Raw genomic sequence first — 24,472 nt, forward strand, 5'->3', positions numbered from 1 at the left:
TGCGCTGTGTTAGACTTGTGGATCGTAGTCTGAGGTTACGGGGAACTCCTAACTCAGTTGGAAATTGACTGCCAGGTGCATCTTGATGACACAGCAGTGTATTAGCTTGATCATCTAATTGAGCTGCTCGTACGTGATGATATGAAGATACCCACTTTGTTGTTTTGCTTCATGATGAAGATTAAGGCCTGTGGAGGCAGCAGCCCTTGATTACGGAGCTCTTTATTTATAAAATTCTCTCACATTAATAATGCAGTGACAGGTGAATTTGAGATGGGCTGTTATCGAACCATTCTCACTAACTATTTATCATCTGCTTTTCTCTCCAGCTTTTCCTGTCGGGCTCATCACTGGATATGTAAGGACCTTATATGTTTAAAGTTTCTTTTTTCTAGCAATTATGATTTTAAATCTTTTAAGTGTCTCTCCCTGCTTCCCTACAGGGCAGTGGGAAGAGATTGGCGCTCGGTGCTTCCCCCTCTCCACACAGGTGACATAGCTAAGGTCTGCCCGCGCTGCAGCTGGAGGTGTGTTTGCCAGCAGGCGTAACTTTGATCCAGTTAGCAAGCTAAAAATAGCAGCGTAGCCACAGCAGCCTGGGCTAGCGGCCAGCGCAGAAGCCTGGCTGAGTCCCTCAGGTGGCTAGCCCATGCCGCCGCAGCTCCACGGCTATTTTCAGCGCTCTGCTCGATCACAGCTAGCGCGTGTACGTCTCCCCAAACCGGAAGTTACCCCTCCAGCTGCAGTGTCGACGTACTCATGGACTGTAAGCTCTTTGGTGCTGGACTGGTTTTCTAGTCCGTGTTTGTACAGCGCCTAGTACCCCGGGATCCCCTACAGCTGCATTTGTACAGCGCCTCCTACCCCGGGATCCTCGGTGCTACATTAGAACAAAGAATTGATAAACACTAAATAGTAACGATAGGTGCCTTGACTCAGCCCCACGTAATGTATTAGTCAGCACAGCTGAGCCAATGTGGCAGAGGGTAGCAATGGGCTATAAGGAGGGGCTAGTGGCAAACTGCAGTGCCTTGGGAGCAAGTGGTGCAAGGGGGTGGGCGGAAAGGAACCGTGCCTCTTAAAGACACAATTACTTCCCTGGGCTCTTTGTGGGTTGGAGCCTCTGTACACTGCCCCGTATTCTGGGCTAGAGGGGATAATCTAGCCCACAGACTGCTGGGGCCATTGGCCCAGTTCCTCAGATGTATTGAGGTGTGTTAGCCAATACATATATGCTAGCCATAGTATTAACATAAGTATTGGGAAGTTATGTTAACTGAATGTACTATAGTCTCCCGACAATTGTGTCAACGCTTGTCAAATATCCCATAATACCGTGCAGGAGCTGAAGTAAACTTTGGCTTAAGTAGTTAGGAAATTTGTCAAGATCAGGACATAGGAGTGTTTTACCCTAGAGCCGGTAGGGAGTTACTCTCACAGGCTAATACTGGAAGGCTCCAAAGGAAAAGGACAAGGTATATGAATGTTCTACCCTGGTACAAGCCGAGGCCCTACACGCCCTTTGGTACCTGGAATGGCTGTGTTCAGACCAAAGATGAGAAGCACACCACAGTACCAGATAAGGTAGAAAACTGATTGGTTAAATCTAGTTTCAACTGACGTGCACGCTACCTGGTAAACAGGTAGGGTGCAAAAAGATGGTTTTAGAAGTGTGACTTTGGGAACACACCTTCTGCATAAGGTGAAAGTAACAACGCTGCACAGGACGGCATCCCGGAGACCGGTATCATATTGAACCTCTTCCCTGCACTATATTATTATTGCTTTTTAGCAATAAATCTGACTGATATTGGTTATTAGGTTTCTTTCATAACAAACCAAAGAGTAGTCAGGCAACTGCGTATACAATTTATCAACAGGTGCCTAACTCCCACTGAAATCAAATCCCTTTGAAGACTTGGGTCACGATGCTTGTTGTTTCATCTGGCCCTTGGAGGGGGACTGGGGTACAGACTGTCCTATGGGGGTGTTAATATTTGATTGAAAATTCTGCTTGGTAGAAGGCTTAGCTGATTGCACTACATTTTTGGATTTGTCACTGACTAATTTTCAGGGTTCTCAGAGCCAGCATCCAGCACCTTGTTTTTATGCTAAACCGAAAGAAAATTAAAAAAATAAAATATTAATCTGAATGGGGTTTAAAATGGAATTTGCAGACTCATTGACATGTGCCCAGTTCTAAGCGGTTGGATTAAATCTCCCCTTTGCAGCTCCTGCTGCTGGGAGTCGGATTGCATGCATTTGGTTTGTTTTCCAATGACCATCTAATGCATCTTTAATCCGCCACTGATACTCAGTCATTGCAAATAAATCTGCAAAGGTCAAACACGCTTTGACAGCCTAGAGAGAGGGTTGAGGATTAAGGACTCAAACTGAGAGTGTAGGTATCCCCCGTGTGTGCAACAGGCCGCCGAGTTCTTATCCATGGCTTCCTTCTTGTGTTAGCTACAGATGAATAGTCGTAGGAGGATACATGTTAACAACAAGCTCACCAGTTCACCAGCCCTCATACATTTAAACCAAAGGGCCCCTGGATAACTGTAAGAGATGAGCAACCAGCACAAAGGCCAAATGTTCAATTCAGACCTAGCTCACCCAGGGTCTGGTTGCGTATTTGAACCTGATAAACTGGTTTGTGATCCTGCAGCACCCAGATGGAGGCCTTGGGAAAGGCACAAACCTCCCCATTTTCCTCACACACAAGAGGTGTTTGCAGCCTGCACCCTCACTTGGCTACTCTCCAGTGCATGCCTGGGCCACAGAGTGGGCTAGTGCAGCGGGTCTGGTAAGCCATGGTCCCATCTCCTCCCTGGCTCTCTCAAAGCAATTTACACCATGGGGGTGTAAGGAAGAGGCAGGGACTGAGTCCAGGGACTGTGATTGCTCCTGGTTGTTGCATGGGATTTCCACTTAGAATCATAGAAACGTAGGGCTGGAAGGGATTTCGAGAGGTCACTTAGTCCATTCACCTGCGCTGAGGTAGGAGCAAGTAAACCTAGACCATCTCTGGCTGGTGTTTGTTCTTAAAAACAGGGATTCCACAGCATCCCTAAAGTAACCTGTTCCAGAGCTTCCCTATCCAGAGCATTAGAAAGTTTTTCCTAATACCCTACCTAAATCTCCCTTGCTCCGAACTAAGCCAATTTTTCTTGTCCTATCCTCGGTGGACATGGAGAACAATTGATTACTATCCTCTTTATAACAACTTTTTACACATTTGAAGACTGCTACTATGTCCCTCCCCCAGCCTTCTCTTCTCTAGCCTTAAAGGTGCTCTGTTTTTCCAACCTTTCCTCATGGGTGGGAGGCTCCTTGACCCCAGCACCTCCACACAAGGGGGTGGCAAAATCTGGACCTAAAGAAATCCAGATTCCTTTCCACCTGATTTGGGGCCCAGTCCTATTCCCATTGCAGTCAATGGCTGAATGCCAATTTCCTTCCATTCTTTGGAAGATTTAGTGGGAAGCTTTCCCCACTTTGTTTCCAAAGTTGCTTGGAATGAATTTCCGGTTTTATTTGTTGGGGCGGAGGAGGTTCCTTCCACCTTGAGGTTTTCCATAGCATGCACCCCATAGTATCCCATCAGTGCCTCTCCATTTGTACTGTCCAAGGTGTCACCACTGGACACAGGTGTCTACACTGCAGTTAGACATCCGCAGCTGGCCTGTGCCAGCTGACTCAGGCTCGCGGGGCTCACAGTAAGAGGCTGTTTAATTGCAGTGTAGACATATTGGCATGGGCTGGAGCCCAGGCTCCAGGACCCTGCAAGGTGGGAGGGTCCCAGAACTTGGGGTGCAGCCCCAGGCTGAACATCTACACCACAATTAAACAACCTCTTAGCCCAAGACCTGCAAGCCCAAGTCAGCTGGCATGGGCCAGCCACAGGTGTCTACTTACAGTATAGACATCCCCTCGGAGTAGAATCTGATTGTTAACTGCTGCTGCAATAATCCCAGGGAGAGCACTGGAGAACTTGATGTTATTTTTCCCTATAGCTACCCAATTTTGGGCTCTTTTAAAATGCTTTTTTAAAACCAGGATGTGGTAGATTTCATAGTTAATGCAATATACGTGTTAAGAAATAAAGATATATTAACTATTTATCTCAAATAATCTAGAAAAAAATTCCCCAGCGGATAGTAATATATTTTAGGATAATCAAATCTCTGATTTTTAGTAACTTGAGAAATTCCCTTTAAATATCATAACAATGGGACCATCTGCAAATGCCCTTTGTTTTTAAGATTGCTAAACGTCTATTTCAGATACAGTGTGTGCTGTGCATTCCACGAAAGGTAATCTGTGTTTCTCCCTGGGTGGTTAACCCCTCTCTTGGATTATACAACTGTATTTTTACTAAAAACGGTCCTGGACCAAATTCATAGAACCAAAATCATTAGTCTGAGCCAAATGCACGATCCCACTCCCACAGCTCCCACTGCCTGCAGAAATTAGAGGACGTTCACCTCCAGGGGGTCAGATTCAGCCCAAAGTCTATGGCAGCTTCTGCAGATTTAGGGCCAGTGCATTCATTCAGGGTCTTTCCACCGACTGCCCACAGGAGTTGGATCAGGCCCACAGAGATTCGCAGCAGCAAATCTGCTGCAGAAAGGTGGAGGCAGCAGACAGCAAGTGCAACCTCCCATCCACTGTGGAGCCTGTAAGAGGCAACCCTGGCCACAATTGCAGGCACTGCTGGCCAGGAAGAAGGCAGGGCCAGGTCTGATGGGGAATGCACTGAGCAGAATCTGCCAGCCAGGCTCCCCTGGAGTCCTGACTGCAATTCAAAGCTACCTTTCCCCAGAAGAAAACTCTCATGGAGCAATACCAACCTGAGTTAACCATGGCCTAGGATACAGGCGACCAAACTGGCTCAAGGAGGAGTAAATGTACCTGTCCCTCTGCTGGTTTGGGAGAATCTGGTTTATGAAGTTTGCACAGTCTGATTTGATCCACTTTCATTTTTCCTTAAAGAAAGGTAGTGCATGTTTGCTCGGTCAGATCTTCAGCAGGTGTGAACTGGCATAGCTTCCCTGGATTATCTGGCCTTCCATCTTTAATCTGATTCCAACAATACAACCATCAGTTGCCCAGATGATGACTCTTGCATTTCAAACCTCAAACTGTATATATATTTTGCTCTGTGCAAGTCAATCTTTACACATAAAGAGGTGAAAATTGTGCACATGGTAGCTGAAAAATTCAGTTCTGGCCATTAGCAGCCTCCTTGGCGAGATGCCCGTACAAGGCTTAGTCGAGTTGACAACTCTCTGTCGCCAGGCTAGTTTATGCCAAGTTGTCAACAAAAAAAGAGTGCCGAGGAACAGTGGCTCCTCCGAAGGTCTGCTTTCTGATTAGGAAAAGCCCTCGGTGCTCAGTGCTATAATTCCTAATGCTTTACACTAAGCAAAATGTAATCCCCAAGTGGAGACATATGCGACATATATCTTGCAAATACACAGAGCCTGATTCTCAGTGACCCCTCTCCTGAACTTAGGGCAAGCTGGGAGGTCGGGGATGGAGGGAGGTGGCATTTAGTCAGCTTTACACTACTTGTATTCTGGGGCTGTGCAGAGATCTGCTCAGCCCCCGAGGTAAATTAGAGCAACCTCAGGAATGCTCTAACCCATATTCAGCTTCCAGTGGTTCCCAGTGAGCCGTGGGAAGTGGAGACTAGCTGTAGTGCTGTACACTCCGACCACACCACTTAAGGCAGGTGGTGAGAGCAGGGATGGCATTGAGCCCATGTGCCAGTTCTACACCAGCTGGAAAAGCCCCATGCACAGAACATATTCTAGGGGGCCTTTTTCACCTATTTTGAGCCCCTTTACTCTGCTAGCGTGGCACAAAGGAGCCTTACTGAAAGAGAAAAGCAGGCCCCCTGTGTGAACCAAGGAGCAAATGGTTCCCTGGTTTCATAGTTGAGCCTCCGTGCAGACACACGCCTGACACATTAAATTCAGTTTATCCCATCCTGTGTACCTCATCAGCTGTCTCTTTCTTACAGGGCTGTCTCTGTGTGAAAAGAAGCGCCGTTTAACAACCTTTACCTCTAGCTTAAAAGCGGCATCAAACCATGCAGGGACATCAAACGAGTCTATTGGTCTTTCAATCCAGCTTCAACGTTTCTGGTTACGTTGAACGTCTGAGCTCACAAGATATTTGACATTTGGCTAAGTCTTCCATACAATAACACTCTGGTACTATGAAAGAAGTCTATTTACAATGGCTTTGAGCCTGTAAATGTCACTCAGGCCACTCAGAGGAGAAACAACATACACCTGGCAACGGCCATTGCATTCTGCTAACAAGGGGATATAGAGGTTATGTTCTAGTTACTGTTTGAAGGTGCTGCTGTGGTAGGGTATGTGACTTATTACAGTGTATACTAAATAGCTCCCAGGGCAAGCTGATTGGGAGGAAGAGACTAGAAAGAGCTGACGCACCAGTATTTGAAAAGAAATGCTGCCAAATAGCTTTGGCCCAGTATCTAGTATTGGCCCCTAGCGCGAGAACCCAGGAACTGAAACAAACGAGCAGAGTGAACTGCACAGCAGCTGAGTGAATGGTAAAAATTAAATGCCATAAGGAGGGGAAAGTAAAGTGGATCTTTAAAGTTCTTTCCATTTCAACAATCTATCATTAGACATTGACGGTAGCAAAGGTAAGGATTTTGTTTTCATTGCAGTTCCACTCTGAAAAGCGACCGTAAGAAGGGCATGATGGGGTTTCAAGTGTATTGCTGCTGAGTGATTTCCAGACCAAACGTGTTTGGTTTCCAAACAGAAAGAATCCCCCACCCTCCCAAAAAAACAGCCCTTGCAAATGCAATTCGGGCTCCAAGTGCCAGATTTTCAGAAGAGCTCAGGAACCATTTAGGCCCCTAAATAAGTGGCTAGATCTTTAGCACATCCTGTCAAATCTGGCTCTAGGATTCCTTTCATCTCTCTTATCAGCACCATTAATAACCTTCCACAGGCAAAACTGTGTTCTCAATAAGAACGGCGCAACATCCCTGCCTTTGGTGGGTTTGCACAGGAGTGACTGGTTGGAATCACAGAATCATAGACTATCAGGGTTGGGAGGAACCTCAGGAGGTCATCTAGTCCAACCCCCTGCTCAAAGCGGGACCAATCCCCAACTAAATCATCCCTTAGCAAGCGATTCGGGTGAGGATGCCCAAGGAGGAACAGAATACAGCTTTGCTGCCATGGAGCTATTTTGGCTCTGAAAGGCTAATGCAGCAAAAACTAAACTATGTCACCGAAGTCAGCAGATCTGCCTCAGAATCAACCCAGAAAGCAGGTCTGCTGAGTGTAATGGTGCCACATAGTCACTTTCTAAATATATGGTTGTTCTTCTTGACAATGTCTTTGTCACCGGACTCTGGGAAATAATCACTTGAATCTGAAATGAGTTGCTCACCTTTTGATCGAGACTATAGGCCAGAATCCAGTCCTCCTGCTTGGGATGGAACAGCAGGCTCTGGATGTAAAAGTTCAGCCGGTACTTTTGATAGGTGGCCCCTTCATCGGAGCTGATCAATATGCTGCTCTCAATCTCCGGGTCACCCAGGAGCATTATCTAAATAGGACAATTGGAGAGAGAGAGAAGGAAACAGAACAGGGTTAATGGGAAAGTCAGAATCCATGTAACCTGAAACATATTTATATAAGAATGAACTGGCAACACTGCCTTAAATAAGATGGAATCAGAAACTGCTCAGCATTTCATTATCAGCCTTAGACTGCAAACAGCTCATCAGGATTCCCTAGGGTTTTTGTTTGAAAAATTGGAAAATTTTGACTAAAATGAACATTTTTGTTTTGATCCAAAAGCCAATTTTGGTTGAATTATTTTTCCAGTGAAAAATTTTTGACCAGCTGTAGTTAATGTAACATATATGGCATATACAGAATATCTTATACTGAGATGGGCTATAAAAGATTCACAGGCACTCACTGGAGATGATCTGGATAGCTTACTTGTGGCTTCATCACCTAGGAGGACTCTGCTCATTTCAAACTCCAGCTGACAAAACCATTATACCACAGCACACTATATTTTACACACCTCCACCATGTATATAGAGAAAATAGAATAAATCAGAACCATGAGACACATATAGTCTAAAAGAGTTGTGAAGTTTAACATGGACTTCTGACTTCCCTCACCTGCTCTTCGCCCACTAATCCATCTCTAGCAGGACTACTTCCAATATCCCAAACCTCTGAGTTGCTTCAAACAGCCACCAGGTTTATTTGTTTCCAACCTGCCACAGAAGTGTCCCCCACTTTCTCCCCAAATGTCAAATTCGCTTTCCAAATGTACAGTCTCAAGTTCCAAGATGGGCAGCATTTGGATTTAAGGTCCCATATCTTGCTACCTTGCGGAGCTAGAAGTGAAAGTTTTATGCCATTGGAAAGGGGAGATTTCCCAGCCTGGCTGTCTGTGTCAGCTGTGCGGTCAGAATTTAGGCACCAGTTTGTGCGTGCGTCATACTTACCATCCCTACTACAGTGATTGTTCACATAACATTTAATGAAGCCATTTTTCCCCAGTGCAGGACAATGAAATTGTTCTATTTCTGCAAGTAGGGAGATAATTCATGCCTCTGGATTTAATTAGAACGTAAGATGAGTATCATAAAATGTCTTTCTTCTATATTATCTTTTACCATTCCCTATGTCAAAGTAACCAAGAAAACCCTTTGGAAAACCTTAACTCAGCTTGCCATCTTACTAACATCTTGAGAAAAACAAAGCACATTACAGCCAATGTAATACAATGAAATAAAACAAACAGTGGGGGCTAAACTACATATATGCTAAACACAGCAGGTTATTGATACAGTAGAAGATTCAAAAAACACTACTTCCTTGTCCATTGGAAATCAAACCTAGGATCCACCTCTTAGCTGCAGACCTGAGACTCAATACAACTTTGTTCTGTATAGTGTCTCCATATAAACATTGCTCCAGAAAGCTTTACCGAGTTAAACAATACAAGACAATTTAGGGACACAGACGAACATCTAACCAGCGACCATTTAATCATACAAGTTCCATTAGAAAGACCGGCAAGAATCTGTATTAGGCCCCAATCAAGCATAGCACTTGAGCAGGCCTTTAATTTTAAACATGCAATAAATCGCACCTGAAACATAAAGTGAAACTGACTTGAAATCAGAAGTGTAATTGCATAGCGTCCCTTTTCACTGCATAGAGCTCTGTGAGATGCAGAAAGGGGGTAATCAGGATTAAATGATTAAAATTAAACTATTTTTTTTAATTCATTCTGATTTAATTAACCAATTTTGATTAACAGAGGAAAGGACTTTTCTGCGGAAGGGTTGTTGTTGTTTTTAAATAAGTATATGATCTTTAATCTGAAAGTTTCCATTTTAAAGGCAGTTTTTAAAACTACTATCCATCATCAGCCAATTTGAATGGAAAACAAGTGCTCTGCAGAAAAGTCCCTCACCAAGCTCAGAAATCCACTATCCTGAGATGCTGTTGACCTTCATGGCACATCTCTTTTGGGATCCACAGAAGAATATTCTACTTGCACAACATCATAAAGCAATCTTTACCTACTGATACTTTGCTGGCAACAGAAGGGTACTTAGTACTGTGATCTGCTTGCCACCATGGGCAGCTGGCTAACAGAAGACATCAATAAATTGGTAATGGAAGCTCAAGAACCTGAGGCCACCAACCAGGAAAAGGAACAGGTCAGCTCTTAATCTTGGATTTTCCCCCTTTCTAATCAAATTAAAACACATGCCTCCTTTCCTCTGGACAAGAAAGGCTTTGCTCTGGACAAGAAAGGTTTATTCCCCATTTTGGAAAAAAAGCTTTTGCTATCACGTATAGCTTCCGCTGGGAAGTACTGTGCTCCAAGCTATATCTCTTTGCATTCAAAGGGTATTGCATGTGTAAGAAAGATATTTGTAGTGTGCATTAGTAACATTTGCTTGCATCTGCAGACTGGTAAGCGAGCAAGGTACTCCAGGTGGACCTTACATTTAAACGCAGGATACTTGGGGAATAAAGAGATATTCCATAATGATGTCACTAAAGGTTACCAAGCTAACAAAGCCATATATTAAAAGTTCACTTGCAAAGTCTTGTCCTGAGCTCTCGAGATAGAAAGCTCAGGGCAGCTAGATATAGTCTGGACGAGATTTTTCAACATGGTAGACATACAACAGGATGCACAGGGGTCCTGATCCTGTTACTTATAAGTGCTGTCACAGTGATGTCAATGGGGCTATTCATGGGCGCCAGGGCTGCAGAACGGGGTCCGAAATGCAGTTACAATTGTGGATTTGATTTGCATGTGCCTTTGCCATGATTGCACATATAGCAGCATTATCATAATGGCATAACCAGAATAGCCAAAGCAACAACGGAGATATTGAGACGGGCTTTGCCGTAACATAAACCTCAAAGTTCTCGGGAGATCAGTGGGACTCTTTCTCCTGATATCAATGGACTTTGGATCAGGAAAACAGAATGTGGGAGGAACAAGGAAAAGAACTGTGTGCATCCACAAGAAACACCTCTGTCCTTCAAATTCACCCTCAGCTCAAGTCCTAGTTCCACTCTCTCAGTTCCTAGCAGTTTGTAGGCAGCACCTAAACACTGGGAACATACAGAAGGATTATTTGTGGCCTGTGTATTCCCTCTTTGCCCTACCACACTGTGGAATGTCTCCGGAACGGTAACTCTTCTCCTGGCTCACTGTGCTGGCTTGAGCAAGCTCCTTAATCTCCCTGCCACATCGAAGATAATAAAAATGAGCCCATTGTCACTCATTGGCAGGTGACAAGATCGCATTGCTTCCTAATGAAAACAGCAGGGCTTGAGATTTTGTCTGGAGAGAAACCAAATGCTGTCTCAAAACATGCACAATCTCAACCGCTCCTACGTTTTCGTGCAAACCACGTCATCTTAGATAAAGGAAAATTTCTGGAGTGCAAAATGGCCAGCACAAAATTACAAACCATGTCTCCCTAAGCACAGATGCTCAATAGTCACACAGGGGGGTTAAACCTTGGACCTACAATACAAAACGCATCACCTCCTACCACTTGAGCTGAAGGAGACATGTTTACTATGGGTAAGTATGGTCCCTGGGACCAGGTACTAGACGGAGACGAGATCATATCCACTCCCCCACTGGGTCACACATCAAATCCTTCCCTATCCAATCCTTCACCAATCCAATGCCCACTGAAGTCAAACACTCTTATAATCGTCAGTTTGTTCGGATGAGGTCCCAAATCCCCACTGTCTCCACATTCAAGCCCCATCTGAAGGCTCACTTCCTCCCACAAGAAATGAATTATAAAAATAAACCATCCAAAGACTGTTCTCCTCCTCTGGGTTTCCCAGTGCACCTTGCTCCCCCCTCCCCCCCCAAGCCTCCTTGACTCCAAGCTCTTTGGTCAGAGACCGTCTTCATTTGTACAGCCCCAAGCATATTGCCAGCACTTAATTGTCAGCAGGGGAGGAGAGACAGCTTGCTTACATTGGAGGGGGCACAAATCAATGCTCTGAGCACCCCACGTCTTGCAGCAGGGGACATAACAAAGCCACCAAAGAGTGGAAACTTAACTGGCAACCTTAGTGAGAAAGAGGAGGCAAATAAGAGCTGCAAGAGAGACTGCTGACAGCTGGCCTTGCTAAGGGCTGGTTACATCGGCTGCTCTCTCCCCTCCTTCACCCTCCTGCTTCTGCAAAAGACTATATCATCCTTTCTATTAAAAGGGGTGGGGATTGCACTGAAGTATCAATATTACTACTGAGGGTACCGTCATTATAATCCATCATTCCATGCAACACTGGCCACAAACAAAGCAGCTCAGAAGAAATAGGAAGTGTGATAATGGTCGCAAATAAAAGGCCGTTCTGTGTTTTTGCAGCTGGGGCTGGTTCAGTTTGATGGTGCTTTAACTGGGGGCGGGGGGAGGTGGGCTGATAAGGAGGAAACAGTGAGTGGGTGATTTGGGGTTTATTTTATTAGTATTTTTCCACCGCAAACAAAAACAAAACAAAACAAAAAACAACCCACAAAATAAAAACACTTTTGTTAGAGGGAAATAGCAGCACATTTGTCAAAGGGCAAAACTGCCACTTCTCATTATGGGGCCCTGACAAAGGATCCACCCCACTAGCGATTTAGATTAATCGCTTTTCATTAAGAGCCAATAAACAAACTCCAGCCAGAACCAACTCCTCTGTCACTTCCTGGTGTTGCCATTTATACTTGCTATAAGGAACGGCAAAGGAGCACCAGCGAGTTGTCAGATGTAATTTATAGGTTTTTAAGATCTAATCATTTTCTATAATATTAGATTAAATGGCACCCTTTATTAAAGAGGAAATTACGTTTCACCTTGCTGCATTCTAGAGTATATATTTTTGTGCCTTCTGTGGCTTTGAAATGGGACTGGACGGGAGGAGTTGATTACTGTGAAGGGGAAGTCCTTGAAAAAGTACTTGAGCCGAGGATTGCTACGACATGGCATTCCTCCCGATGCTGCAGCTCCAAAGCTTATCCTCGCCTGAACGGCGAAGTCCCGGTCTCAGGGGCTGCAGCGGGAAGGCAGGTGCAATAAGCACAGAGGTTACTGGTATGGAGGGGGTCCTCTCTTGTGAACCCCTTCAGCTGGATGATCATATATGGGTGAAATTCGAGACCCTACAGCACGCGAGTCCCCTTCAGGGGTTAACTGGGCTTCAGATACTGTTTAGGGTCCTGTGCTGGCCCTGTGCCCAGTGTGAATTTCACCCACGTAACACTCCAACAGATCTGGAAGACAGTCAAGTCCTAACTGCCTGGTTCATTTTGGACAGCAGTGCTTGTTTACAAGCCTGGAGAGCTCGTGAATAAAGCCAGCCAAAGCTGGAGCAGTGGGTGGGTGTGATTATTCTGTTCAGAGCATCTCTGCATAAACACCAGATGAGAAAGGCTCATGCTTTCAGAGCAGGAACCAAAGAACAGGGAGTCTCATCCGGGGCCACAGGATCCCTTCCAAGGGCAATGTTGGGCTTATGCCTGTGGGCTGAGATTTTCAGAGCCCATCAGTAGAGTTAGCCGCACAACTTCTACAGAAGTTAATGGGAGTCATAGGGCTAACTCCTCATGTCGGCAACAAAAACCCAACCGAGGGGCTATATTGTTCAAAGTAACCGCTGGCTTGCATGGGAAGCAGGGAGGCACTCTACACCTGGCATGGAGGATGGAGCTTCCTCCATGGGCAATGGGGGAAGCTACAGCTGCTGCACCTTTTACAAGGGCGAGCCCAGGAATCTCCCTACTGAGCCACAGTGGGCTTGGAAGTGGGAGGCAGTCACATCATGTCACCAGGGCCACTGAAATATTGAGTGTCAAGTATCAGGGGTAGCGGTGTTAGTCTGTATCCATAAAAACAACAAGGAGTCTGGTGGCACCTTAAAGACTAACAGATTTATTTGGGCATAAGCTTTCGTGGATAAAACCCCCACTTCTTCAGATGAAATACTGAGTGCCACTGATGACACTAATGTAATAATACCCTTAGGTGGGACTGGAACCTACGGAGCTGAGGGTCTGAAAGCATGAGCCTCTAACACTTGAGCTCAAAGCCTAGCTGCAGTGGGAGACTCATAAACCTCTTTACAAGCGCTAACCACTAGACGGGGACAAAGCGTCACACGGCATTAGTACGGCTTTCACTAATACTCCACTACGCCTAGCATTCGGAGTCCCCATTGGCTCCCATCACCTTCCACGGTGCAGGAGTGAACCCTCGGTGCATGGAAGCGCCAAACTGTGGCTCCCTCTCACCTGCCCTGCACATAAATCCAGCTCCGTATCTCTCTTAAACCGTATTATCCGTGTCACTCATCGCACAGCAGAGCATTCAGACTGAAAGCCTTACCGTCCCCTCTTCATCCGGCTCTCCCTCCCTATAGAAGGCAATGAGTCTGCTTTGCACACAGTGGAATCTTTGATTGAAATGCCTTTTGACTGCAATTGAAACAACCTGCCATAAAAGGCATTTTTATTAATATCAGGTTTTGTGAAACCCTTTTATTTTATTTCCCAACCAAACATACATTTTGACTGTAAATTACCAGATCACGTCTCTTTAAATGGGCACAGAGAAGTTTTATAGGTGCAATATCTTCAGCAATAGCACCACTGAGTTACATTAGCAGGAAGCATCCTACTAAATGAATAAAGAAGACAGGCTCAAAATAAATGCCTTTTGTTCCCAGAAATAAATACATGGCACTAAACTATTATTTAGAGCCTTCTGATTTTCCTGTTCACTTGTAATATGCTTTTCATGAACTGTGTCTATTTCAGAATCTCCAGCCTCACTTTTATTTCCCAACATAAAATGGTGTTGAAAAAAAAAAACCCCACAACCCTTCCAAACCTGCTGAGCTAAAGAAGAGCTTTGTTCCTTGGCATAACGTCAGTAACTTCATCATTAGCTGTGCATTGCACTGGTTTGTGATTAAAAATGAGGTTTGTTTTGAGAAGTGACTGTAAAAATAGCACCCTGTTTATTGCCTCTGATATTTCCATATCAAATGTGCTCATCTTACGAGTGAAAAGATGATTTTCTACCTGCTAAACCTTCAGGCTCAAAGTCAAGCCTGGCTCTTTCTGGAGCTTGCTGGAATTTTTCATGCAGACAGTTTTACTGCTGAAAAAAATGTGGTTTTATCGGAGGTGAAAATGGGGAAATGTCCATTCCAATTTAAAGGTTTGTTTAATTTTGGCTTAAAATGCAGTTTTGTTTCAGCTTCTCAGTTAAGAAAAACAAACAAGATCAAATGATGTTTTAATGTCAAAACGTTAATTCAAACCAAAGATTAGTTTTGTTGCAATATTAAAAAAATCATTTTTGTTTATAGAAACCAAAACAAAACAGAATGGAACAACATTGTAAGTCAAAGCGATACAAACAATGTTGTTTTTTCTTTCACAATGTTCATTCAAACCAAAAATTTTCAGTTCTCATCCCTTCAAAACCTCCTAAGGAAAACCAATATCTTTCAGCCAAAACATTTCAAATGACGATTAGTCTATTGAAAATGTTGGTTTTCCGACCAGTTCTTCCCTTCCTTTCCCTCCAGCATCACCGGTATATAAAGATCCTGCAAGCCAATGTCTTCAGTTATACCATGGCAACCTTCCTGTCTTTGGAACTGCCTTCAATAGGGGTTGCACAGATGTAACACATTGCACCTGAGGTCGCATCTGTACAAACATTTTGAATCAGGGTTAGGGTTCTAAATCAGTTCTATTTAAAAAACAATTTTAGTCCATTTAAATAAACCAGTACAAAGCCCCGAGGGGGCGCACACATTGGTTTAAATGGGTCTGTAAATTTACGACACAAGCTACCTCAACAGAAACCAGCTTCTTTAATTGAATTGAGAGAGTCCACACAGGCTTTCTGCACCATTTAAAAGCACCCTTTCACTCAAGCTGGTGAACGTCCGTGTTGAGACCAGCCCTTAGTTAAAACATCTATTGAAGTTGTCCAAGAAGAAATAGACTCCTGCAGGAGTAACAGGAGAATAAAGTAGCAACAGCTTACAGTTCTTTAATGCCTAAAATCAGCAGATCTGATGCTGAATACACACAGGGAGCCAATCTGCCAAGTAAGAAAGCACCATAGTTACAAGATAACTTTCCAAAGAAGACCCGCACGGTGTTTGTGAAAAGGGCGACATTGCACCAAAGTGCTGTTTATCCCAGGTCAGGTAAAGGGCTAATAAACCTTCGCTTGTAGCCCTGGCAGTGTTATCCCAACCCTGGCTAGGAATGGGTGAGAAGGTATTTCGGAAATTCCATCTCTTTGTCCGTTCAGTCTTTGCCTCTTCCCTGAGGATAACAACCGTAGCAATGTGTTTGACATAGGCCACCAAACAGGACAGCCTTCAGATAGTAACAGCTTCTACTCAGCTACTAACCTGGGCTGGACTCCAAGCAGCAATCTAGAGGTAATAGAGTGGGGATTTTGCAAATCGGAAGGGTAAACACCAGGGAGGGAGAAGAGCTAAAGCTAAAGGACTATGTTGGCACCAGAACAAATGAATATAAATTGGTTGTGAATAAATTTAGGCTGAAAATTAGGAGATTTCTAACCATCAGAGGAATGAGGTTCTGGAGCAGCCTCCCAGCAGGAATAGTGGAAGCAAAAGCTTGGCACTAGACTCAGTGATCCAGGAAGTCTTTTCCAGTCCTCTGTTCCTAGATGAATCATTATTGAAATTTGTGATGCTATTTTCTTTATCATGAGACAGCCCCAGCCCCATTTCTTGGGCTCAATATCTTGCTTGAAGTTGAGACAGGGATTTCCCCAACAACTTGTGGACATCAATCTCCTGGTACAGATTTGCTGAGGTTTCCGGAGAGCTAATGATTCTGGACCTACGCTAGTCTAGCTTCTTGTAGCTTCACTTCTTATTGCTTGAACATTACCATTAATAAGAGATTTAATTAATGAGAATAGCATCAGATCACTAGCTCTCCGAACTATAACACTGGAACCTGAAAGGATGAAGTGCACTTCACTCACTTTATAAGGTTTTATGGAGCATGTGTTATAAAAGTACCTCAACCGTAAGGCTTTTTTATACCTTGGCACTCACTTCGATACAATCCCATAAAATCCAAGCAATCTTTAAGTGTTAAAGGTGACTTTCACCACTGTATTTATTATTGAAAAATGAAAAATGGGACAGACACACGTACAAATTGAGCAATGAAACACAGTGAAACCAGTTTCCAAGGCTTCAGCAAGGGGTTTACGCTATACGAACCATGAAGAAACAGCCAAACAAGCCTCTCAAAATCCATTTAGGTCTCCAGACGAAGCTCTCACCAGAAGCCTCCTTTCCATGCAGGCTTTTTGTTTTAATTGCACACCAGCAAACTCTGCAGGATCACACAGCTCTGGGGTTCAATGCCGTACCTCAAGTGTATCAGGGTATCTGTCCCAATGGGTCTCACACCACCGACTGAGCTTGAAGCCTTTCACAATCGGGGCTTCAGTATGGGCATTCGGGCAGAGCCCACGGCTCTCCACCTATGCTAACGGCAAAAGGGAGCCCATACACACACAGAGTCTCCTTTCCTTGGCTTGGGTAAGCAGTTCTAACCTGGGGGGAGTGGTGAGAGCAACCCCTGCTGTTCACACTCCTTGGGCAACTGCCCATAATCCAGTCTCCACATCTTCCCTGTGGCAATTAAGGCGCTTGAATCTATGAGAGAGGGGAACACTGGGACAGTGCGATCGCAGTTGTGTGTCCCCCCTGACCTCCCTGGTAAATAGGTGTTTCCCCAACCCTCGGTGCCAACCATGGCTCTGCAGAGACCTATCTCGGTTTCCCTTTCTCTCCAAGCACCCACACAGGCTTTCTCCAGGCTCACACCATTTCATGCCCGGGGCTGGCTGAATAACAAACAGTTCAAAACAATCCTCAAAAGTCCCAAAGTAAATTCTGTCACCACAGCATCTGAGTTCATAATCAGCTCTGGCATCTTCAGCCAGTCCTGGAGCACTTCTGTCCGGTCTGCTCTTCACCCACCAGGCACTCAGCCTCCTTCGGCTCTCTTGCTCTCATTCTTGAGGCAAACAAATCCCTCCTGCTGCTCTCCTGGCCCTACCCTGGTTACTTGGGATCTCCTGCTCTCTGCAGCCTCTGCCACAGCTCCCACTACCTCCCTGAGTTGAGAGAGGTCGGTGAGTAGCCTTCCTTCCCCAGTGGCTGTCTCCCCCTTTATAAGGCCCAGGTGCCTTCCCTTAAGCCCAACTGGGCACTGGGTAATCAATCACAAGAGCACCAGACCCCGCTTCCTCTTAAATGGGCCAGTCACTCTGTGACACCCTCCTTTGTTCTATGGCCATAAACCTCTTATAAGGCCTGACCACTGGATAGGGACAAAGACCCATGTTCTCCTAGCATGTGTTACCCAGAGTTGGGGCACACCTGGGTATTCTGAGACCATGGCAGCTCACTTTTCATGTGTTTGGTGCAGATATTCAATAGGATGGAGGAGTGGGCAGAGCCTTTTGGGATTCCAGGGGTGACAGGTTTGCTGGCAAAAGAGCCATCGCCCATCACTCTTCTGTGGGAGTGGTTTCAGGGGAAGGAGTGATACCATCTCAATGCTTTTCCCCTGAATCCTGTTACTTGTCTGAGGAGAGCTCAGTCAAGGCTAGTCAAACGAAGATGGATGCCTTCCCACTATCCAGTGGCTAGGAGGCCATCCGTCAGCCCAATCCTTGTTCCCATTCATGTGCTGAATTAAGCCTTGCAATACCCTTGTAAAGTAGGTCACCATGGTGGCCTCCCTTTTCTTTCTGGTTATTTGTTTAGATGTGTACAGAAGCAATAGGGGGCCTGTCCAAGGCTCCAGGCACCCAACCCATAAATTAAAAAAAAGAATCAAAAGTAAGCTGCCCACACAACACAAACCTCACCCCCTCACACACCCATCAGACCTAACGCCTGGCAAAACCCCATTAAACCTCACCCCCTGCAGCAGTGCATACACAAAGATGCACCTTGTGGCATGCCCTGAAGATCAGCAAATCAAAGCTAGTTTGGGCCAAGTGAGAGCGCCGGACCCCCATGGAAGGCATGATACCTCCTCTATGCAGATGGGGAAACTGAGGCATAAGATACCATGGCTTAGGTGAGATCAGAGGCAGGAATAGAACCGAGGGATTTCAGGTCCCTCTTCCAACCTTCACATGAAGCCAAATCCCACACTAGATCTAATTTGTACAATATAAACATTTGGGGAAAAGACTCAAACTAGACATGCTGCAAACCAGAAACCTTCGGTATTGTTTTATCGTTAGGCAGGTCAGAACGACATGTCTCCCTGCTTTCTCTTGTCTTCTTGGCACTGGACACGTGTACTTTTCCTGTTTAATTACAAGGCACAGCAAGCATTTGCTTGTTAAATTTCGGGTGCCGGTGGGGATGGAAGTCATCCAAGAAGCATGTATCTGACCTGGCAAAGAGTCACTTATTGGCACTGGGTATGTGATTGGTTGTAAAACCTTTTTACTGCTAGCCACATAACAGATCCTACCCAACATCAATTGCTCTCATTTTATATTAATCCAAGTCGCCCATCCCTCCACCTGAAAAAGAATAGTGACAAATAGGAATTTTCTCCATGTGTTCATAGAGCATCATAGAAAGGAACTTTTCTGTTACACAACTTGATCTTTCTTCTCTTTTTCCCCACCTTTAGTGGTCATACGGTTCTGGGGTGCTTAGAAATAGGGATCCTTCTTCTCCACAAACAAAGTCCCTTTTCACAATCCCGAAAGGCTGTGCCCAGTAACTGGTTGTATTTGGCAGGTCCTCTCTAGAAACTGAGGCACTGGTTGCTGGGGATGACAGCCTACTGCTGCAGTGTAACTCAACAGCCCCTTCCATGACTGTGCTGAGGTCCAGCCAGGATATAGAGGGAGACCCTGTGTGATGACATTACACGGCACAGGTTGTGTTTGGATGTGGGAGCTAGACAGCCAGAGAGAATCCCAGGGTCTGTTTGTGTCCAGCAGCCTCACTAAAGAATCCCTTTAGAGCTGAGTCCAGTGTCTTCTCCACTATAGCATGACCCAAAAGTTGAGAAGTCCCTTCTGAGTTCAGCGTGAGAGATGACCGGAAAGTAAAGATGTCAGAACTCACAGATGTTCAGCGATTCCATTTAAATGAGCAACCTAACATCCTAAACTATCCAGCCCTCTAGTCTGCATGAAACTGGGCTGGAATTTCATGACATTAGCATCTGCCTGTGTATACCACGCATACAGTCTAGCTTATGGTATTTTAGCTCTTCTGGTCTTTGCTGAATTAGGAAGAGCAGAGAAAATGAAAATCAATTCCTCCAAAAGAAAATTAATTGGAACCTTGGAGAAAAGATTCAGTTCAAGTTTTGGGCAGACTTTGATGCTTGTTGTCTCCAACCTGGGCCAGCTTTTGCATACAAATTAACATGTGGACACCCTCATTCCTGCTCAGAGACGCCTTCTAATCAATGGGAAGCAGCCATTAAGACAGATGGGGAGAGCTGAAAATCTAGAAGGAGCTATGCTAGACCTTTCTTCTTTTTACTTTTCCATTTAGCATCAAATCATTTAGCACTGAACTATTGGTAAAGTAAAACCACTGCATGAAGTGCTGTATAAAGACAGACATTTACATTTGCCAAAAGTGATTTCCAGGTGATACGTCTTCCCTGGTCCCAGCTCAGAGGATGAACTCTTTCAAAGCACTGGCATCCAGCCTATTCTTTTAGTTACCAGATGTTTTGTGTCATTGAATGTGTCTCCTCTGAAAGCCCTGTGGATGACAGGTTTTCCCTGATAATGGCAATGAGATGCCCAGGAGCGGCTAACCTCATGGACTGGGCTTGCACTTTAGCAAGTGAGTGATACTTAAACAACCACGTGTGCTTACGTGTAACTGTGCATTAGCCAGAAGAAGCGATTTCTAAAGTTTCTAATCAATGTTTTGCCTTGATCTGCAGACTGGTGCGTTGCACGAGCTAGATCAGTGGGGTTCTTTTGTCACTCTCTGCGCTTTTACGGGCAGAAGCCTTAATTGCTGTAAAATCCCAAATATGGTTTTGCATAATGCAGAATCACCAGCCTTCTCTAACAGTAGCATTGTTTCCATGCTGTGGGTATAAGGGAATAAGTAGCTTTTGTAGTTATAACATATATATTATTTGAATCAATGCACATTTGTGCTATTCTCCACAGAACACGAGAGCAATTATCGTTGTTGCAGTAACTTACCAAGGAAAGCAGAGAAGCTTGTAGAAAATATGGGGTAAGCAAAGACTATGTGCACTAAAATTCATGGACGGGAAGGTACATTGAAAACAACATTTATATAACAAAACTTCTGTGGCTACAGGCCTGGATCTTGCAAACACTTATGCATGTGAATAACTTTACTCATGCTAGGTGCTCCATTAAAGTCAAAGCTATTTGTGTGAATAAAACTACTCCTGCGTGTAGGTGTCTGTAAGATGGGGCTCATATATAGTAGAGTATTTCATTTGAGGATTGCATAATGTTTCACAACCATTAAATTGATATATTTTAAGAAAATAAAGATTGCATTACGGGTCATCCCAGAAACCATTAAACCTGAATATATCTGTAAATACCGCCATGCTTTTCACTGTTTATTTCCTTTTTGCATTTTATTCAGTTTGGAGAGTGAACATAAACAGTAGTATGTGTCATCTGCGGTCACCGATTATTAGAACCTGACTATCTGTCTTCGGGCATGTCTCCCAATATGGGCAGAGACACATGCTAGTTCTGCTCAGGCCAACAGGCTATAGAGTGGACGCGGCAGGGCAAGCTAGCCACCCAAGTGCAATCCCATCTGATCCTTTGGGTTCAAACGTAGGTGGATGGCCTGAGCCACCTGCAGCACCACTGAGGCCGCACTGCAAAAACACACTGGCTTGAACAGAGCTAGAACGTGTCTGTCTAGCCATGCTGGGAAACCCCCTCCTAGCTGCTGCACAGACATAGCCCTAGACTCTTATATGGAATCTATTATCTGAGTGTCACCCAATCTCTGATGCGTTTATGCTCGCACCACCACCACTGTGCAGTAGTAGGGAAGTGTTATTATCCCCATATCACAGATGAGGAACTGAGGCACAGAGAGGCTAAGACTCACATCCTCAAAGGTATTTAGACACCTAACTCCATCTGAAGTCAATGGTAGTTAAGCACCTAAGTACCTTTGAGGATCTCAGCCTACATGCCGTGCCCAAGGTCACGCAGCAAGTCTGTGATGGAGCAGAGGGTCAAACACAGGTCTCCCGTGTTCTAAGCTAGTGTCTTAGCACCTTCCTCTCGGGAATTAACAGGATGCTGTTATGTTTTGGTTGCAAACACTGAAGGAAAATGTTATTTATTTAAAGAATATGGAAATATTTCTATTAACCTTAGGCCTTGTAAAATCTTTTAACCCAATCTATGTTTTAAGTCAATCTTGACCTGACATTGTCGAAGTCAGTCAGGCTACGCAACATCCTAGTGAGGTAAATATGAAACCCATTTTTTTACAGATAGGTAAATCAGAGATAAAGAAAGGAAGTAAAGTGACTTGACCAAGGTTACAAAAAGAGTCAATGACAGCATTGGAAATAGGACATAAGAGACCTAACTTCGAGTCCCTTACTGTAATCCCACCACATCTCTCCCATATTCTAGTGTATTAACAAATTATATATTGGCTAGAGTCCAAAATCTACTGACTTTGGCGGCAAAACCTTGAAAGCCAAGCAGATACAATTCTGCCTATATGAATACATCATATATTTTCTGTTTCTCCAATTCTTGCATTGTTTAACTAATAAGGGACACATGCACAGAAACATACTGTTTGGATTTTCATAATGTTCCCTTTCCTCCATTAGTCACACCATTGTGGTGTTTGTGTTTATTCTTCAACACTGGAGTAGGGGCTATGTTATAGAGCAACTTGGAAAATTATTTCATGAACATTTTCAAAACTGATTAGATTTCTCAGTGTTTCCTCTGGACCCACATTTCATTTCTTGTAAAATTTTGGGTGATAATTTGTGGTCAAATTTTAATGGACGTTGTTTCCCAAATGTTTTGTTTACTGAAAAGCAAATTTTCTTACTGAAACTGGATTTTTGGTAAAGGAAAAATTTAGAAAGTGATTTAGACAAATTTCACTTAAAAGAGCATGGGAGAAAATTTCACAAATAAAGGAAAACTTAAATCATTTCCACAAAGTTTTATTTCTGACAAAAATACCCTTTTTTAAACCAAAAAACGCCTTTTTCTTGTGAAAAATATTGACCAGTTCTGCCATGTTGTTGTGACATACTCTTCGTGTTCCGCATTTTCAGTTTTTACCAATTTTCACCAATAAATTACCAGTTTTTCTTAATTAAAGGAGTTAGCTTTTTACTAATTTACACCCTTTTATCAATCTACTCAATATTTTTTCAGGCAATTGTTTTTGTAAAACTCAACGCTTTACACGATTGTTGTGTCCTGAAGCCCTGAGACTGAAGCAGCTGCATAGTGTAAAACACAGCACACACACCCGGCGGAGGTCGGAAAATCAAATGATAGTTAATATCGTGCTATGATTGGCTCACCAGGAGATGCTGCCCACCTATTCCTTTGCGTCTGTTTAGTGTGGTGCTGAATTGAAACGATCAATCCTCCATAGATAAAGATAAGGCAAACCGGGGGCGAAAACGCAAATCTATGCCTGAATACCAACAAGAAAACCAGTGCTTAGAAACTCTGAAGTACAATAAAGACAGGAGTGAAGAGGATCCGTTGTGTTGTAAGTACTGCAGCATTGAGGTCAGTGCTCGCGCTCAGGCTGGCAGAATAAAGGAGCACGTCGAAAGCAAATGATGCAAGGAGCTTAAAGAAGAAAGTGAGCTTCAGGATAAACGGTCAATATCAGGAGCTTTCACCAGGACTTTAACCACTGAGAGGACACAGCACAACTGTGTCAATGAATTTGTGCGCGCTCTTTGTTTTGCCGGACAATTGCTGTTAATTGCAGAGGGGCCTACTCGTGACTTTGTGCGACAACCCCGTCCAGCAGCAAAACCCCTTCCTAATTCAGACAACCTCACTCGTACGTATCTGAAAGCCAATGACGATGCTTTAGTATCTAAACAGACGGAACGAATTGATGGAAATGTGGTGTCTAGTCTGATTTTTGACAAGTCTCCTTTTTGGACCATCCAATTCTTTTTCGTTTTTTGATTTCAAAGCAAATAAACCCGCATTGTTTTGGGCTGATGTGACATTCATCCCCTCTGCTGACAGCCCTTCTGTCGATGCAGCAATAATGGACATGTCTGAGATGTACCAACTCGCTTGGGAAGATGTGGCCACAGCGAACACAGATTCTGCTTCCTACCTGGCTACATTTGCACAGGAGACTAAACTCAATCAGAAACTGGAGCTGTCCCTGTTCATCTGATTAATGTTGTGCTGTTAGCAGCTACTGCTACAGAAGCAATGAAAGACATGATCTCTTGCATCCTTGGATTCGGAGCCATTTTCAAGCATGTGAACAAGTTGCAGGCTTTGTTTTGCACAGTGTGAGGCAAGTGCAGCGCCGACTGCTGATTACCTAGCCCTGTTGTGCCACATCGGTGGACGAGCTTGGGCTTCGCTGCCTGTCATGTAAATCAGTCGCTCTCAACTAGGGGTCCGCGGCCCTCTGGGGGTCTGCAAGCCCTTTCAAGGGGGCCATGGAGCCCCGCAGCTGAAATCCGGTGCCCCAAACCCCAAGCCCTCCCCCCCGGGACTGAAGCTGAGAGTCCCAAACCCTGGCGTCCCCCCACTGAAGCCAGGAGCGGCGGTGATGAAGCCAGC

General features: G+C 44.5%; 1 protein-coding gene across 1 annotated transcript in view; it reads right to left on the reverse strand.

Moving 5' to 3' along the window:
* Positions 1 to 24,472, reverse strand: part of SORCS3 (sortilin related VPS10 domain containing receptor 3) — a 481,141-nt gene that overhangs the window by 188,378 nt on the left and 268,291 nt on the right. The window contains exon 4 of the mRNA XM_073354429.1: positions 7,447 to 7,605. Within this exon, the coding sequence (XP_073210530.1) occupies positions 7,447 to 7,605 (159 nt within the window). The remainder of the gene's footprint in view (positions 1 to 7,446; positions 7,606 to 24,472) is intronic.

Source organism: Lepidochelys kempii, chromosome 7, assembly GCF_965140265.1.
Source record: "Lepidochelys kempii isolate rLepKem1 chromosome 7, rLepKem1.hap2, whole genome shotgun sequence".
Classification (NCBI taxonomy): Eukaryota; Metazoa; Chordata; order Testudines; family Cheloniidae; genus Lepidochelys; species Lepidochelys kempii.